Raw genomic sequence first — 18,134 nt, forward strand, 5'->3', positions numbered from 1 at the left:
CACTGTTACTTTTCTCGCCCAGTTGGTTTGACAGGAATGGTAAATATGACATATGAAACAGTGTCAAGAAGAAAGCAGATGAACATGTCCTGGAGATGCTGACAGGTCAAACAGCATCTCAAACACTTCCAGTATATCAATCTCCTAATTTGTGTTCATAATTATGAACAAAGATCACATTAACACAGAAAAAAGGTTTTCTGACCAGAAGTGTTTGTAACGCAGTTCATCGCTCCCAGATCCCTCCTTCCTCCAAGAAAGTCTGAGCCCATCTGCCTAGTATCACCTCGATGATCCTGAATGGTTAAAGATAAAAATGGGAGCCTCTGATATCTACATCTTTTACACACTTCTCTCTTTCCAGTGACCATACAGAAACAGTTTAAAGACAAGAACTTAACAGATGGCTCTGGTTGAGGTTTTGGGTTTTTTTGTTTGGTCGGGTTTTTTTTGTTTGTTGGGTTTTTTTGTCAGTTGTTTAGGTTTGTTTGTTTGCTTGGGTTTTTTTAAAGGAGGTGAGATAACCACACCACTCCATTTTTTATCACATTCTTGAGACTAAATGGTCCAATCCCTTCTGTTCATCTCTTGGCAAGACAGACATCAGATCTCCTAGTTGCCACACCACAGGGTCTCCCAGGACAGCGACCACATTCTTCACTTTTTTCCCCCTCCTCCAGAGCTGACCAGCAGACAGTTAGACCTGACAGGGCTCCTTGCTCCTTGGGACTGGGCTGGCCCCAAGAGCCTGGCCACAGAGCAGCAGTGAGGGCATCCTCTCCCTCAGGCCAACAGGAGCCAAGAACCCAGTCCCCTGCCCTGGAGGAAACGCTCTGTTTGCAGAGCATTTGTTTGCACAATTTATCTGGGCTTTGATACACACAACAAGGGCAATTTTGAGGGCTTCTCTGGAGTGCTTTAGGTGCTGTTATAATCTAAATGTAGTTTGCAATAGAACTTTAGGCAGAAGGAGACACCCACATCCTTAAAGTGAGCATCTCCAAAGTTAATCAATCCTGGAAATCTCTGCAAGATGATATACTAAAAAGAGACTTTAAACACAATAAATAATACCAGGTTTACACCTGACTTCATGCAACAGACTGGATGCGAGTATCAGTGCATTGCTTTCTCAAGACAGCTAAGGGGAGAAAGGGAAAAAGGGAAGTTGTAATGCTTGTTATGACTTACACTTGTTGCATTTTTACATTACTGTAAAAAAGTAATTTAAAAAAGTGAAGTCACTGCCTAAGAACAATCATTACCTGGGTCAGTGAGGACTTCTTTAGCAGCTGCTATATCAATGAATTTCTTCTCTGCTTTCTTCTTTTCTTCCTCACTCTGGAAGTTATCAGGGTGCCACTGGGATGCCAGCTTTCTGTAAGCTTTTATGATTTCTTGCTTTCGAGCATTTCTGGATGGATAAAATCATAGGTAACTTAAAATTTTCTAATTGTTCATATGCCACACTAGTGAATCTACAGGTTTATTTTAAACACTGAGACAGTAATTAAGGGCATCAGGAAAATTATGAGGTGCTAGTTAACCTTCTGCAGGTGACAGTGAAGATTCTCTACACAAAAAAACAGAGGAAGCAGGTTGCAACTTTAAACAAAGATTACTCACTCTTTCCTTCACCACCCATTTACTTTCCTCGGAAAGGTGCTACTGCCAGCTACTATGCAGAACACAGTTCCCAGTCTGAAGAATTTACACAATCAGGAGAGTAACAAAAAGCACAAAGAGTAGAGATCAAATTAGTTCACAACTGGAAGGATGACCAATAGTAGTACAGAATTGGACATTTGATTGGTCCTCATTAGAAAGAGAAGTCGTTAGTTTCTCAAGGTTAATGGCAGAAGTATTTTAGATACCTTTCAGTTAGTCCTTTCAAACTCTTCCAATCTATCACACTATCTGCCACAGTTTTATTTTTTGTTGCCTTCAGTAATTCTTTCCAGTCTTCATTTCTTCCCAAATTCATTCACCGACTCTTGGTCATCTATACTAAGAATTTCTTTCCTTCCTTCCCAATGTTGTTTTTTCATTCCTTCTAAGGGTATTGTAAACAAATGCTACTTAAAAGCTGAACACTGCTAAACTACTACAGTAGGAAAGTGAATGTACCAAGATACAGGAACAAAAACTAACACTTACAGAACAAATTCAAGTGATCAGCCCTAGAAGTAATGGTTTAATAACCAGCTTTCACATCATCATCTCAGATATTAATCTCTCACCTTTTTACTCCTAAGATTTTATAGTAATCCCTCTTCTGTGATTGCTTCAGCATCCTCTGGGCACGTTCTAGCCCCTCCCGAATCTGCTGGTCATTTTCACTATTGGCTTGAGCAGTCTCATAGTCTTTAATAGCTTTTATAAAAAAAGTGAATGAAAAAAGATTACACAACTCTTTACAAACTTCCGTTTAAAGAACTCAACCACTCACCAAAACCAAAGTTTTGCTATTACCATATATAAACAGCAAAACTTTTCTTTCAACTTGCCATGGGTTTTTTCCAAATTATAAAACCTTAGAGTAAAGGAGATTAATTTTCACATATAAACTAGGTAAATTTCTTTCTTTAGGTTCATCACACTTTTTGGAAAGGAATGAGAAGGGAGGTAGGTCAGGATACTCTTCTGGATGCTACAACAGTCACATGGATGAACATAACGAGCACCTAGGACTGGGACGAAACAGAAGTCAAGAAGCAAGTTTCAGCAACTAGTATGTGAAGAGCCCACTGCACAATATTAGTCCCACATTGCTGTTCAACTGAAGGATGCATTATACAGAGTCTTTAAATTAATATTCCATCTTCTCCCACAGCTTGCACTCAATCAACACAATAGAAAGCCTCTTCCTCTTTAATGACAATAAAGATGGATTTCAGATTACCAGTAAGTTCATACTGTTAGTGAAAGACACAAATATTTGCTTTTTACGTCTCTGCATAATAGGCAGACAGTTATAGTTTAAGGGTGTTTTTTTCCAAAGGCACGCTCTCACTTTTATTTCAGGAGTTGCATTTCTCAGGAATGAAAGCAAGAGAGGTGCTGTAATGTACTCATGAATTTTTAAGAAGTTCCAGGTCTACACTTTTTTTTGGGGGGGGGGGGGGGGGGGGGGGGGAGAGAAGTAAACTGTATTATTATTGTAAGTGGTAACTGAATGCTTAAGACACCAAGTTTAAATATTCTTTGATATCAAGATTTATCAGGGGAAGCAACTGTTGAAGTCTTTAATGAGACTGCTCTTCTTTCACTGTTATAATCCTCAAAGTCTTATTTGCAGATCCAAGTCTCCTAGGTTTCTCAAGTTAGACAAAGTACTTGCATCAGATTATTTCCAAGCAGATGCTATTTCTCAGCAGGTGTTACATTTGTTTTTCACTGTTTCTGAGCAAGACAGCAGGAAGTGCTAATGAATTTGTATTACCCAGACATCTGATACCACTGCAATCTTGTTTTGGCTATTGAAAAAAAAGTTTCCAAGAAGTATTTCCAGTGCCCCAACAATTTCATACACTATTACAAACAAAACAAAATTTCTATTCATTTTCGCATCAGCGGACACTGTCATTTGCTGCTTGAACAAAGCATTTTGGCTTCTGCTGATATTTTCAATAATTTGTCCAGTCATTTAAAAAAAACCAAACAACAAACAGGAGTGTACACTAATGCGCGTGCCCAATATATGTTGTCAAAACTGATAGAACTAATGAAAATGGAGGGATTCCATTACACTGCATTACTGCCCCAATACTTTTAAGGACCAGCATACTTAATCTGCTTCATGTAATAATGGGAGGTTCCATCACAATGTCCTGCCAAATGCAGATCAGACTGTTCAACTTCACTGAGCACCACATCATCTACAGCATGCAGCACTGCTGGAAACCAAGCTGCTCAGGGGTCAAGTATTTGCAATGACAGTACTAGATTTCTCTCTTTTTAAATTGACTCCCTTATTCAAAAGCTGCAAATACCAAGCATATGGGAAGGTATGTGTTTTAGTACTGCACACCGCAGAGGCAATGTGCCCAGCACACCTGACGGCAAGTATATTTTGCACTTCCTCTCAGTTGGAAGAGACTTCAATTTTGATGGTACTCTCCAGTGTAGGAATCTTCTTCTTTCAGAGAGCTAATTGCTCTCCCCACCTGAGGGGTGAGAGTTGGGAGCAGGTGGAAGCAGGATGACAGCTTCCTAACCACAAGAAGTTTGCTATCAAACCAGGAGACTTATTACTAATTCACAGTATGTCAAGTGAGATCTTTAATCAATTCTTCTCAGTCACTGTTTCTAAAAGCATTAGTAGCTCACAAACCAACACAAGGATCACTGCTGCTTCTTACTGGCCTGCTATTTCAGAGAGCATCCTTTCTTCCTTTCATCCTGGTCCCACGACATGAAAGGAACAACCAGTTTCCAGTATCAGTTTCAATTTAAATACTTTAGTCAAACCTAACTCTCCTTCTTTCAACACAAGACTCTTCACAATCTCTCAAATACTAATCACATTGTATTGCTAAACACCTTAGCTGGCTTTCCTATCTTCCCTGCATCTTTAAAACAGGAGTGATCAAGATTGGCCAGTATTCTGTATGCAGAATTAATTTCCTATCAACCATGAGTAATTGCAGACAACCTACATCCATGCCAACTCTGCTGGAATAACTGAACCAGTTATGCTCTTACTGAAATAGGGACCGTTTCCTCTACAGTAGTACGATGAGGAGGAGGAGAGAAAAAAAAAAAAAAAAAAAAAAAAAAAAAAGAAAATGGATGTCCTGACCAATTTTGAAACAGCAAGGCGTTTTTTTTCTTCTTCGACAAAACTTGTGCTGTATACTTTAGACAGACAGACTCCTGTACTTACGAGGTAAGCCAGAAAGGGAGTCATTACACATCTGTCTCTGTAGACAAGCCCTGGATCCCATGTGATTATAAAGTAATTAAAACCATTTGATGGGTATCAGAACTCAGCTATACATACTGAAGTGCATCTTGAACATTTAACAATAATCGCCTTCAAAGTTCTGAATTACAAGTACTTTGCAATTTCCTGTCTTTGAACAGGAAAATAGGTGCCTCCAGCTTGAAATTTTCTAGAGGGAAGAATGAGAATCAGTTTGCTCCTTTAAATATGAGATTACAATTTTAATTGCTCTGTTCTCTACAGCAGAGAGAAATCAGCCATCATTTTATAGCCGTTAAAACTGAAGGATAAGTGAAGACACCTTCAGGCAGACTAACATTAATGGACTATTATAATAGTGTTTATGGAGGCTCTGCTGGAAGGCAGTGTACCTACAACCATCTCACTACTGTCAAGGGCAAGAGGAAGGCAGGGATATGCTAAAAAACAGGGATTTGGAGGAGCACAGTTCCACTTTAGCATGGTTGTCCACTCAGAACCAGGCTAGGCCAAGCCCAGCAGGCTCCAGCCCAGGAAATAAGCTCTCCCAGATCCTAGGTGTGTCCTCTCTGTGTTTCCTTATTTATATCCCATAATAGGGAGGTATTTGCTCCAGCACAAGACCAAGATGGCTCTGTGCATTTGTGCAGGACCTTGTTACAAAACTTTTTGTCCTCTAATTTGCAAAACTTGCCAGATTCTCTCACCCTAGAAGAGCCAGAAATTGATGAGGATTTAATAGAAGATAATGTTAGAAAGATCCAAACTGAGATTCATCAATTTCAAGAAAACAAATAGATCAATTCTGTCCACTAGTAAAAAGCAGAAGGTACATCTAAGAGGACTCAGAGCAGGGCCTGTTTGGCCTGCCCCTCTCTGTACCCTCCTCTCAGCTGAAGATTTATACACCTTGAGGGGAAAAAAATAATCTTAAATTTCCTTTGGGGTCTCCTTTTGCTGATACGCCTTCCTCTTAAAATAAAAAAAACTTTGTACAAGCCATAAAGCTATGTAGATTTGTATTCTGTACCTTTAACTATTTTTAGGGAAGTGGTTTGTTTTGGTTTTGTTTTGTTTTATTTAATTCATTTGTAAATCTACTTTTCCCCAACACTGACTGAGCTTACTTCCACTGTACTGAAGTACAGAAGATGGGGAAATGCCCAAAGGGGACCTCATCGCTGTGAAATCTTCCTAAACCTTACTTTTAGGTTGACACTGCAGTTCTAAACAATCAAAAGATGGAAAAACATTACCCTAAGAAAAACAGAAAGGTAATTTTTCCCTCACACTTTGGGGTTTTTCTCAAGCAATTGCTTCGTACAAAGATCATCAGTTCTCCAAAATGCTGTTGTCTTCCACCCTTTTTCTTATAAGGAGGAAGAAGGCTTGCCAGCCTCCACAAACAGGGACTAGGGCTAGGTCACTTCAGCAGTACAAGGTCTACAGGGCTGATGAAGAGGAGTGCCTGAAACCACACCAGTCCTCTTTATATCATCTTTTCATTTGAGTCAGAGAGGCCCAAAAAATTAAAAAAAAAAAAAAAAAAAAAAGAAAAATCTCATTTCTGAAGTGAACTTCAAGAGGTGAGCAGTATCATCTCTCAGTGATTAATTTCTCAAAAAGACAAAAAAAACCCCATAAATGTACTATTAATGAGAACAGCTGCCTCATGAATGTTTAAATCAAAAAGATTTCTTTTGTTCAGTTGTACACTGAAAGATCTAGTACCACAATAAAGAAAAGGAAAATTGTTCTGAGTACTGAAATTAATGGAACTAGTTTTCTGCAGATTTAAAACCTACAAGTCCTTTCTCTCACCACATTTGACTAAAATAGCCCAATGCTTCAGAAACTGCTGCATGACTGAGCACAGTGGCGGAACAGATTGTCCAAATTTCCATCTTAAGCCTGGTTTCTTGTGGAAATGAGATTCACTAAATTAAATTTTGAAGATTTTTTTTTTTTATAGCACATTAGCACTTAGTACTCTTAAAGAAGCTAGGTAAGAACATCATCATGTACGCAGACACCCGCATTACTCAGTCCCTACCTTCCAAGGCTGTAGATGGGACCACGTAACAGTATGCATTTTATGGAAACCCTGTATGGAAAATGCAGCCACAGGAGTTGAATCAGTTTACTGGTCTTAGCAGCACTACAGAGACACATGGAGGTGAAGCAATGGCTGTTATCTTCCTCTGCCCTCAACATATGCTAGGGGATAGAACAGCATTGTTTCATGCTGCCATCTAAAGACATTAAAATGAAGTTCCTAAAATGGATTTACATCACCCTAATTACCTTCTATCTCTAAATGCAATTGTCTGACATTACTGATTAAATAAAATGTGTTTAAGTTGAGTAAAATGCAGTCTCATAAAACATCCTGAACATACCTACTGTTGTAAAGACAACTCTGCTGTAGATAAAACAAGTACATTCCACTTACACTAATCAAGACAAAATTACCAGCAGATATTTTTGTAAATCTGCAACTACCAGCATTGATTAGGTATAACAACATAGTGTAGAATCAAAGTGCATGTTAAAAATTTTTTGAAACACTGACTGCATTTTAAATGCCCACAAAGTATGTGCGAACAGCATACAAGTGTACCTTCTTCATATAGGTCTTCCAGCAGATAAGCTTCTGCTCTGTCTTTCAGGGCATTCACATTGGTTGGTTCCAGCTGCAGAACTTCTGTACAAACTTTTATGGCTTCTGTAGCCTGCTGATTCTAGAGGGGAGAAAATAAAACAGTATTCATGTAGATGTGAGGTTTGGGGGCGGGGAGGGAGAGGGGTTTGTTTTAAAGAACTTTACAGAGAGAGATAAGCAGAATTACCTTTGATAAACAGTGGCAGATCCTTTCTTTGGCACGAGTAGCATAAATTGGGACTTCTGGCTCAGTTTTCATTACAGAATCATATTTATTGATAGCATCTTCATACCTGTTTAAATCATAAAGATAAGCATAATATCATGAAATGTAGTAACTATTTCAGGGTGTTGGGATTTATTTATAAGTTTTAAATTCACAGATTTTCACATCCTTCTAGCAATGTACCTGAACTTTAGTAGTCTTAAAGGTGTGCTGTGACACAGTATGAAGAAAACATGCAGCCACTTCAAGTATTACATCCCCATTCCCTTTTCTGTGCTATGAGACAGAAGAGCAGGCACTATGCGTGGCAGGCTTTTGCAGAAGATAACTACCATCCCTCACCGTGCACAGACAACAGTCTCTAGATTTGCCTCCTGTTCAACACACCACTCTGCACTTGGTAAAAAGCATCTCCCTCTCTGATACCCGAGACAGACTAAGTCTGGAGTCTTGCTGTAAGCACTGTACTATTTGTATTTCTTGGTGCGAAAAAGAAAAAAGTTCTTTATGCCAGCTTGAATCAGGTGGTTGGTTTCTCCCTTCCTTCTCTGCAAGCCACATAGTAAAATATATTTTTGCTGTGAAGGTTTCAAAGATGCTGAAGTTCCACAGTTTGAGTAAGAAACAGATTAGAACATTCACCTAAAAATGCAAATGAACCATTGAACCCACGGGTTGCTACAAGCTAGGAGAAATTCAAGCTCTCAGAAGCCTCCCTGAAAACGTGCTGATACTGGATTAAATAGAAGACTAAAGTGAAAAGAGTCCAAACGCACTGCTGACTTAATAAAACTGTCCTCAGTTGTGCCGATTCACATTCCTGATGCACCTCATTTTAAAAAGCCACCTTGACAACGTTTAATCACTTGTTAGGGGTCCTTACAGTTGGATGTCACGTGCTTGGGAACATGTAAAACTGAAATAAAGCAACAAGTAGATGAATACAGAGGCATTGTCTATCATTTAAGAGGGTGCATAAAAGAAGACCATCAGTCAGATCCACTTTTGCTGTCAAGGCACTGCAGAGTTACTAAGTGGCTTCAGTCTAAAGATGTGGTCCTTTAATCACAGCATAGCTGAAGTTGGAAGGGACTTTTGGAGGTCATCTGGTCCAACCCCCCTGCTCAAGCAGGGCCACCTAGAACAGGTTGCCCAGGACCATGTCCAGACAGATTTTGAGTATCTCCAAAGTGGGGAGACTCCACAACCTCTCTAGACAACCTGCACCAGTGGAAACGAGGGGGTGGTGGGAAGCATTTCCTTGTGTTCAAATGGAATTTCCTGTTTTGGTTTGCACCCATTGCCCTGATCCTGTCACTGGGCACCACTGAAAGGTGCCTGGCTCCACCTTCTTCACACCCTCCCTTCAGGTATTTATATACATCCATGAGATCACCCTGTAGCAGAGAAGGCCCAGGGGAAACAGTCCCAGCTATCTCAGCCCTTCCTCACAGGAGAGAGATGCTCCAGTCCCTCCATCATCTTAGTGGCACTTCATTGGACTTTCTGTCTCAGCAGCTTCATCTCCACAAAGAAGTTAAGTATGCAAAGAGAAGACAGTGGCATCAGAAGGAATCAGAATAGGATTGTTACTATGTGAGTCAATATTTATTTTGATTGTAATTTGAGAGCTGTGCTCAGTTATCCACTTCAACTGACAGCTGCAAAAAGCATCACTTAATCAACTTCTCAATCAATAATAAGTTGGCGACTCAGTAGTGATTTTTATTTTTTTTTTTAATATAGCAGTGAACACTTACCTGCCTTCTCTGATGAATTCTTCTGCTGACTCGATCTGCTTATTGAGTTTCTTTACTTGCTTATAGAGAGAGAAGCATTGCTTATGGTCTTGGTCCAGCTTCAGACATTCCCGGACTTCACTTTTCACAGGGAGGTAGGGAGGAAAAAAAAAAAAACCAAAAACAACAAAACGCCAGAACAGAAAGATATCATCACACATTATGAAATTTCACCTAGAGACACAACGCAGCATCTATAAGCTGTCCAGAACAACAGTTGACTTCTTTACACAATCTCTCCCTTCATCCAAAAATGAATTTAAAGTGAGACAAAAAAAAAATCTTCCAGAACATATAGGGATATTCATCTGGTTTTGTTTTTAATTATTTTGTATCATCAAATATGCAAAGATTGAGAAGTGTTACATTAATAACTGACTAAACAGCAGAAGAAAAATATACCCTGGGAAAGAAATTATATTCAGCAGTTATCAGACACAACTGATTGTAATTTTCTTGTACATTTAACTCAGCTATATTACAAAATAACTATGTAGAAGCATATTTTATGGTGCCCGAAACAGGCAAAGCTCAGCTAAGACCCAAACCTCCTCTTGACGAAGTCTCAGCCAAGCCTAAGCCTGACTTTTCACTGTGAAGATTGTTTAATCAGACTCTGATTAGGGCAGATACCTCTTAAAATAGTCAAAAGTCTTTAAGAAAACCTCCAAAATGCAATCATATGAAGGAATAAAAGTTTTGTATCATATAGAGTCATCATAGCACAACCAAGGTGTTATTTTAGATATAAATATTTCACGATTTATCATGCTCTATATCATCACATTTTCCGTCTCAATTATAATGATTACAGCAAACAGAAAGAGATCACAAAATCTTATTTTGTTCCGAAGCACAGACAAAAATATCTATTACTTCAAAATCGTTAAGCCTGTAAAGGTAAAGGGAAGAAACTAAGGGAAGGACAAGATTAATCACTCAGCAAGTCCAAAAGCTATAGAACTGTTTCTTAATATATCCTATGATGCAAAAAAAAAAAAAAAAAACCTATCAGAGAAGAAGAAAGGAGGCTTATCCCTTCATTGTGATACTATTCTGTTCTTCAACAACTCTCTCAATTGTACGTATAAAAATCTTAAGATCCTCCTTTAACAGGAGAAGTCCATGTGTGGATTTCAGAGAAAAAAAACCCAAAACACCACCTGCATCACTAGGCTATATGATGGCCAGCTACCAAAAGTCACCACAGAAGTGACCTATGAACTCCAGAGATTAAATATACTCTGGAAAGGGGATCCCTAATGCAAGCCAATTAGTTATTTGGTGTTTACTTTTGCCCAGCTATAAAATGAATTTTTGCAGTTATAATCACATGCAGTTTCCATTCACCAGCCAAGAAAAGAAACTCAGGCTATTTCAGTTCCCTTCACCTCTTACGGAAGAGATTCTGTGGCAGAAACCATACTGGAAGGAGTCTGGAGATGAAAGTAGCACATCTGAGATGATGAGCTGCACAGAAACCACTTGTGTGCAAAAAGAAGGATTACACCATCTGTCCAGCTAAGCACAGAGTATGAAGTTAACAGTCCAGATTGGGCAAGGGCAGTTATCTGCAGGACTGTCGAGGGACGTATGGGAAAAACACCTTAAATTTAACTGAATATGAATAAAAGTGTAGCGCGTTACCAAAAAATCATCCAAAATACTGGACACTGTCTGCAAGAATGAAATATTGACAGCTCTGGATCCCCAGCTCCTCATACTTGGGACGCTCCTGGACTTTTTATTTATTCTTAAGCTTGTAACCCTTTGTTTCCACTCTTGAAAATAAAAATCTAGCCCCAAGACTTAACGCATACATTTTTTGTTTGCATTGTAAATGTAACTTGAATGGAGGTTCAAGGTTAAAAAAAGGCTCCACCAAAGTAAGCTGAGAGAAGCACTGTCTTCTAGGATGGAGAAATACAATAAAGGCAGTAAATATAAGCAACTCTGATGGACCTGCACTACGGCTTCTGTTTAAGTAAACAAGATGCTAGGAACCATCAATGGCCGGTCTGCTAAGATTAAACAGAGTGTCTTCACTGCCAGTTCTTCGCTTCTGGAAAGGACCTTCCTTAATCAGATCCGGACCACAGTTGCTACTCCATCCAAAAACCAGACAACATAGATATTCACGGTTTATCATGACCCATATCATCACATTTTCTGTCTCAATTATAATGATCACAGCAAACAGTAAAATTACCTGAGTGACAATTCATGGTCCCCCAGCTGATAATATATTCTGCTGATTTTATAGAAGGCTTCAGTGTTATCATTCTTTAATTTGGCAGCAGCTTTCAAGTCACTAATGGCTTTGCTTGGTTCCCCTTCCTTTATATAACACTCAGCTCGAAGTTCCCGTAGCTCTGCATCCCAAACACAAACCTTGAGAAATCAAAATTAAAGCTTGTTTTTGGTCCATAACACTTCACTTCTTTTCCTCCCCAACAAAAGAAAAATCCCATTTAATTTCACTTTGCCAACTGCAATAGCATAAGGTTCAAGCTGCATGCAGAGCTCATGAAATTAGCATCTCTGCTTCCTGGTGGATGCTGTGATGCACCTGCCCAAATAGAAAACAAAGGCCTGAAAAATTTGTAAATGATTCAATGAGCTCATGCAGGGAGATGAATTAAATCTACTGGCACTGCTTAAACTGGGACAGTCTGTTAAGCCTCCAGGGAAGGATAACAGAATCATAAATTATTATATCTTCCCAAAAGAACAGGGGTAATGAACAGCAAGGACCAAGCTGTCAGTTGTCCTCTAGAAAGAAGCCTGTGGGCAAGATTCAGATACACAAGATTTGACCTTACTATCCAGATTTTAAAGATATATACAGAAGCAACGATGTCACAATATAGCAAGAATAATAACTTAAAAGGAATTGCCTATCATAATTTGGTTTAGAGAATTTATTCTGGGTCTTATCATTTGTTTGTAAACCATTTTAGAAAATGAGGCTTTTCTGCTTTTCCACCTTCCCTCCCCATAAACAAACTCCCACACTTTGGCAGTTTCTTCACCAAAAGCTAGAATGTTGTTAATTCCAAGTCAACGGTGTTAATTTGTACGTGAAGAGTCTTAGCAGTTAACCGCCTTTTACTATGTATTTCTAGATGACACACAAAATGCCCACATGATTGAGTTATTTACACTTACATGATCAGACTACCTATAGTGATTAAGATTCAACAAATACAGATATCTAAGGAACAAGCTGAAAATCCAGATATCTATGTATATTTTTAACTTTGTGATTTTTTTTTTTTATCTTTTGTTACTTCATTTTCTCAAGACAAAAATTGCCTGCATATGGGCAATGAAAAACCTATATGAAAAAGACCTACACCTCCTATATTTAGCAAAACTTCATTGGTCTGAGAACAACTTTTTTCCCAGCTTCTCCAAGAACACTAAACTGTGGAAAAATGGGAAAGTATAATCAAGAAAGTTATCCGTAACAGAAGTTTGCCTGAAATTGTATCTTTAACCCAAACTACAAGCTATTATTTTGACTTTTTTTGCAGCTGGTGCTCAGCATTCTCCACTCTCCAACTTCATTACGGACTCATGGTGCTCAGCAAAACTGAGCCAATTACACCAAGTGTTTTCACATCAGTGAAGAAGTTATTAAACAAAAATACACAGATGTTAGACAGGAGCTCTTACTTCCTTTTCACAGTACCATTTTACTTAACACTTACTGCCAAGATTTCATCAAGAAGAGAAATAGCGGCTTCGTAATCCTCTTGCTGGTAGGCAGATAATGCTTGTGAATGCAGGCGCTGTAGCTCATCAGATTTTGTCAGCTGAGTCTGGGCTTCTTTTTCTTCATTATTGCTAGGATTGGATTTGAGCTGCAAACATCAACGAGGAGAGAGACTGAAATGCTTGTTCAAAGATCTCTTTTTGACCCATTAATAACCGTATCATGGGGAACTGACTAAAGCTGCATATAAAGCAAAATTAGTTTTAAAATTCCACTGGAAATGTTTCCAACTCCAAACTTCAGAAAAAAGACAGACATTTTTAGCTTCAATACAAGTTGTCAGAAGTCAGAGAAATCTAATTCCTCCCCCTACCATGCTTGATTATTTACCATTGGACACATCATATACAACAGTCATTGCACCCCCATCACCCGCTGGAAGTCAGGGACCTCTCAATTGTAGCCTAGTTAATTCATCTCTCTGCTCACAGTTATTAAACACTGGATTCCTCAGAATCAGTAGAAAGTATATCCACATGGCATAATCATGTATCTCACTTTAAGCACAATACGTATTTATAAATTCATGACAGAAACAAATGCAACATGTCACAGATAGTATTACTGTAAAAGCTGTGTTTCTTATATTTTCCCCAGAAAGAGTGGCTACAGCAGCAAGTTAAGATGCTACAGGTGGAGGAAAAGCTCAGCTGGGATCAGCTGGGAATTTACACACTTTGCTTCACATACAGTTTTAGACAAGTCTGAAGTTCTGTCTACAAAGACTCTCATTTCTCAAACATCTCCAACCAAGCAGAAGGGGTTACACTGTACTTGCCTTCATTTGTTTAGGCAGCTTTGTATTTTCAAAGAAAGTTAAAAAAAAAACCAAACCAAATCTCACAGCCAACTCTGCTACCACCCAGGAAGAATCTCAGCCATGCCCTTGCAAAGCCAGGAAGTCATTTGTAAGATTAGTGTAGTCTGAATAAGGCACCAGCTTCACACTTGTTGCTGATCCGAATGACTTCCAAAGTTTTAAAAGGGACAGATCAGCAGGACTTGGAAAAAAAAAAAATTTTTTTTTTTTATTTTGTTTGGTTGATTTAAAATCAAAACTTGCACTACCTTGCATTTTATACACAGAACGTTGACTAAAGTTACTGAGTCTTCAAAGTCATCCAGTACTTTTTCTTTCCTCCTTTATCTCATAGTGGCCTCTTCCCTTTTTCTCATCAGCAAGTTCTTCAAACACTCATATTTTGTGTTTAAGTCTCTAGTGGAATTCAACATCAGCCCTCAGAACTCCTTTAACAAAATTTCCCCTGGTTCTAACACTTAAGTATATGAAAGGAAAAAGCCTAAATGCAACATCAAAAACATGCACAGATCCCACCTCTGTCTTAGATTCTTCATTTTAAGTCTTTCTGAACCTTATGCAGTTGTTTCATTTTACTCTGGCAAAAATCAAGTTGTACTTAGACCTGAAAATTCTCCTTTATCCCCTACACTGTCTTTCAGCAAGAAGAGAGGAATGTGATCAAAGAGTTTTCTTCTTTGTAGGCTGATTCCTAATGTAAGTCTCAAAAAGCTTTTCTTCTGGTTAGAACAGACACTCTGCCTATAAACCCCTGATGCTGTGCATCTTCTTTCTCCCCCAAATCTGGAGCTTGTAGTAGAGGCAAATTTCTGCACGTGTAATTTTAGACATTCTAAGACTACAGAACTCTGATGTTCCAAACTCTTCAGTTCCAACTGACTTGCTTAATTTCTCCCTCAATTTCTCAGCATTTTCCTCTTAAAAATTAAGAGCTTTTGGTATGGACTAGCTTTATGCTTCCATTTAAACTTATCTCACAGTAACACTGCACTCTTTAGACACACAGTATGTTTCCTGTAATTTATTTGGAGCAAAACGTTAGTGGAAAATGAAAAGCAATGTTACAATCATACAGACAAGTCCAACAGTAATAAAGAACATTTGAGTGAAACATCCTAGATAATTTTATGTAGTACAAACTGTACAGTTAACACAGGGAAAGTTTTCAAGCTATCATTCAAACTAAAGCCATCAAGCATTTGTGCGCTACAGTAAGATGAAAATATACACTCAGAAGCTCTTAGTAAGTAATTAGTGTATTGCTATGATGTTTTCATCAGTAACATTAACTAAAGCAAAAAGAAGCCTGTTCATTCAGCTCCCAGAAAAAAGCTGGAAATGTGATGCAGTTGTTTGATACGCTCATTTTCATTCACTTCCAGATTTTTTTTTTCTGTCTTTTTGCCCTGTGATTGAAGGACTGTCACATCATTATCAATAACTAATCACATTTCAATTATTTTTTATTTTCCCGTGGAGCAGTAAGCTTGGGGGTAACAACTCAGAACAACTACTAGCACTAATTGTGCTAGATTTCCAAGAAAGGAGCGAAATATTAAAAAACCCACCAGCTGAATTTAATACAGGTCTAAGGCAAACCTAACATTCCTCTACATGCTTCATCAATGGCCTCAAAGCACAAAGTCAGAAGCTATGCTCTGCTAAGTTCTGCTGGACAAGCACACTGCTACTGGTGAACACGTTCTCAGCACAGCATCCTTTGCTTTGAGGTTTACTTCATTTGGATTAGAACATTAAATTAGTTGCAGTTTAAGTTGCAGCAACGAGAGCCAGCCATCTGCTAACAGCAGCTTTCATTCACTACCAACACCCCCGCCAAACCTGCACCTAACAGTGCACCTAATACAGGAATGGCTTTGTTACTGTAACTTCAGCCACGTAGTCCTACATCTTCCTTTGCAATGGCCCGCTAACAATACACAGAAGTTGGGCATTTAGTACAGCAATTCTAATGAAGAATAGTTACAATCACCTTGAGAAAAAAAACCCAACTCAAAATCCATACTCTCAAAGAGTACAGATTAAAGATCCACAGACAATTAATCTGTAGCATTTGAGTATCTTAGTACATGTTATAAACAGACACTATCTGCTTGAAAAACTCTTAAATACTGTTGTTTAAAAAAAAAAAGTATTGTTAAAACCCCAAAATGTTACAGACACGCTGTTTCTGTACCTTGCTTACAGTGGTCCAGTGCCACTAGCATTGGCATACATCTACATATTCCAAAGCTGTTTTATTTTCTTGCTTTTCAAACTGGTAAATACACAATGAAAAGAAATCGATTAGGCTTGTGAAAAACATTCTGAGGGGAACTGAAAGAACCTCCATAGTTTGTGTTATCTAAGATCAAGACATCCACTCACTCAAGAACAGTGCACAAAGGAAAGCTCTGCACTGGCAGAGCAATATATTACGTAACACAGCTACGTTAGAAGGAAAAAAGCAAGGAAATATTTAAATAACTTTTATTCTTTACCCAGGAACCTACAGATGAACACAGTACCACAGAGGAATGTATATGGAAACAATTTAATGTTACTTTGATCTAGTTAAGAGAGCTTCAAATACCCAACCCAAGATTGCCTAGTAACTTACTCAAATCCGGTTAACTTACAGTGCCATAAGATGGTCTCCTCCACATACACCCAAAACAGTATTACTACACATACCAACCAACCATGGAAAACTATTATTGTCCAGTGTATTTTGGAACAGCCGAGGGCTTCTCTCGATTAGAACACAATTTGCAGATGTACAGTGCTCAGTCACTTGGTCTTGGCTGACACCTAGTGGAGCTGGAAGCAGCACCTTCACTTCCCAGCTTTTAAGTGTTTATGTTTCCAAGGAAGACAGAATTGCATGTTTAGGGGACTTCAATTTACAGTATTTATTGCAACAAACTGCAACTGTGAACATTACAGTAAGTTTAAAAAAAAAAAAAGAAAAGAGAATTTTAAAAGAAATATGACAGCTTGATCTGTTCCACACTTCCCAATAGACTAGGCAGAAGTTCTGTTCTATTTTTGTGCCTTCTACAGAATTCAGCAACTCAAATGTTTGTCATTTTCTCTAGGACACAAGCAGGGTCACAGACAATATTACAAGGCATAGACAATGGGCTGCCAGGACTTGCATTGCTTTTGTCACCTTTTCAGAAGGCGTTCCATCAACCAAAGTATACCAATATTCCTTTTATTTTCACTAAAAATCACATGCTTAAAGGTAAAATAAATATTCCAAGGCTTTCATGGATTGAAGCCTTAGCCTTAGTGAGTGTTGATGTGCCCACAGATCTGTCCTGTTGACTCCTGTTACTCAGAAACTACTAACCAAAACAGAAGGAACCTGATATTAAAGCATATGAACACTCAACCAAAGTTGGAGCAGAGAAAATAAATACTATTCATATACTGTGAGCAATGACTTTCTGAAGTCACCTAAGGACTTCTGCTTAATCCCGGTTCCATCCTGGGCACTCTGAACACAAGAATTAGACCCCTCTGCTGACACCTGTTGAAAGTTTTATTACCCTCTAGGTCCTAGATTTCCAAACTGGTATCTGAGTTGCAAAGGAAAAAGCTAAAGAGCTTCTAAAGATTAATGAGTTGTGATTCTGTACCGCTAGGCAGAAAAAAAATCTGGCCCCTGTAAGGAATGTCATCAGTTTGGTGCATCTGTTGACCAAAAGGAGAGGTTTCTAGAAATGTAGTATTGCTTAACATGTCAAGGCCTAAGTCTGAATCACACCCTCTATCCAAACCTCGTGATTAATTTCAGCCAACAGGGAAGTACAGAGTAGGGGAAAAAAAAAAAAGAGGCAATCTAAAAATAACATATGAAGGCTGGGGTCTCAAGAGGCTCTGCTCCTGAAAGGAGTACTCCCATCCTTTCCAGTCAGGT

The 18,134-nt window shown here is 38.6% G+C and overlaps 1 protein-coding gene across 1 annotated transcript in view; it reads right to left on the minus strand.

Annotated features, from left to right (window-relative positions):
- Positions 1 to 18,134, minus strand: part of DNAJC3 (DnaJ heat shock protein family (Hsp40) member C3) — a 37,375-nt gene that overhangs the window by 4,420 nt on the left and 14,821 nt on the right. Inside the window, exons 5-11 of the mRNA XM_030036297.2 lie at positions 13,325 to 13,477; positions 11,821 to 12,002; positions 9,573 to 9,692; positions 7,774 to 7,879; positions 7,545 to 7,665; positions 2,241 to 2,373; positions 1,266 to 1,414 (exon numbers count right to left, since the gene is read on the minus strand). Coding sequence (XP_029892157.1) covers positions 1,266 to 1,414; positions 2,241 to 2,373; positions 7,545 to 7,665; positions 7,774 to 7,879; positions 9,573 to 9,692; positions 11,821 to 12,002; positions 13,325 to 13,477 — 964 coding nt within the window. The remainder of the gene's footprint in view (positions 1 to 1,265; positions 1,415 to 2,240; positions 2,374 to 7,544; positions 7,666 to 7,773; positions 7,880 to 9,572; positions 9,693 to 11,820; positions 12,003 to 13,324; positions 13,478 to 18,134) is intronic.

The sequence above is a fragment of the Aquila chrysaetos genome, chromosome 14, assembly GCF_900496995.4.
Source record: "Aquila chrysaetos chrysaetos chromosome 14, bAquChr1.4, whole genome shotgun sequence".
Taxonomy (NCBI): Eukaryota; Metazoa; Chordata; class Aves; order Accipitriformes; family Accipitridae; genus Aquila; species Aquila chrysaetos.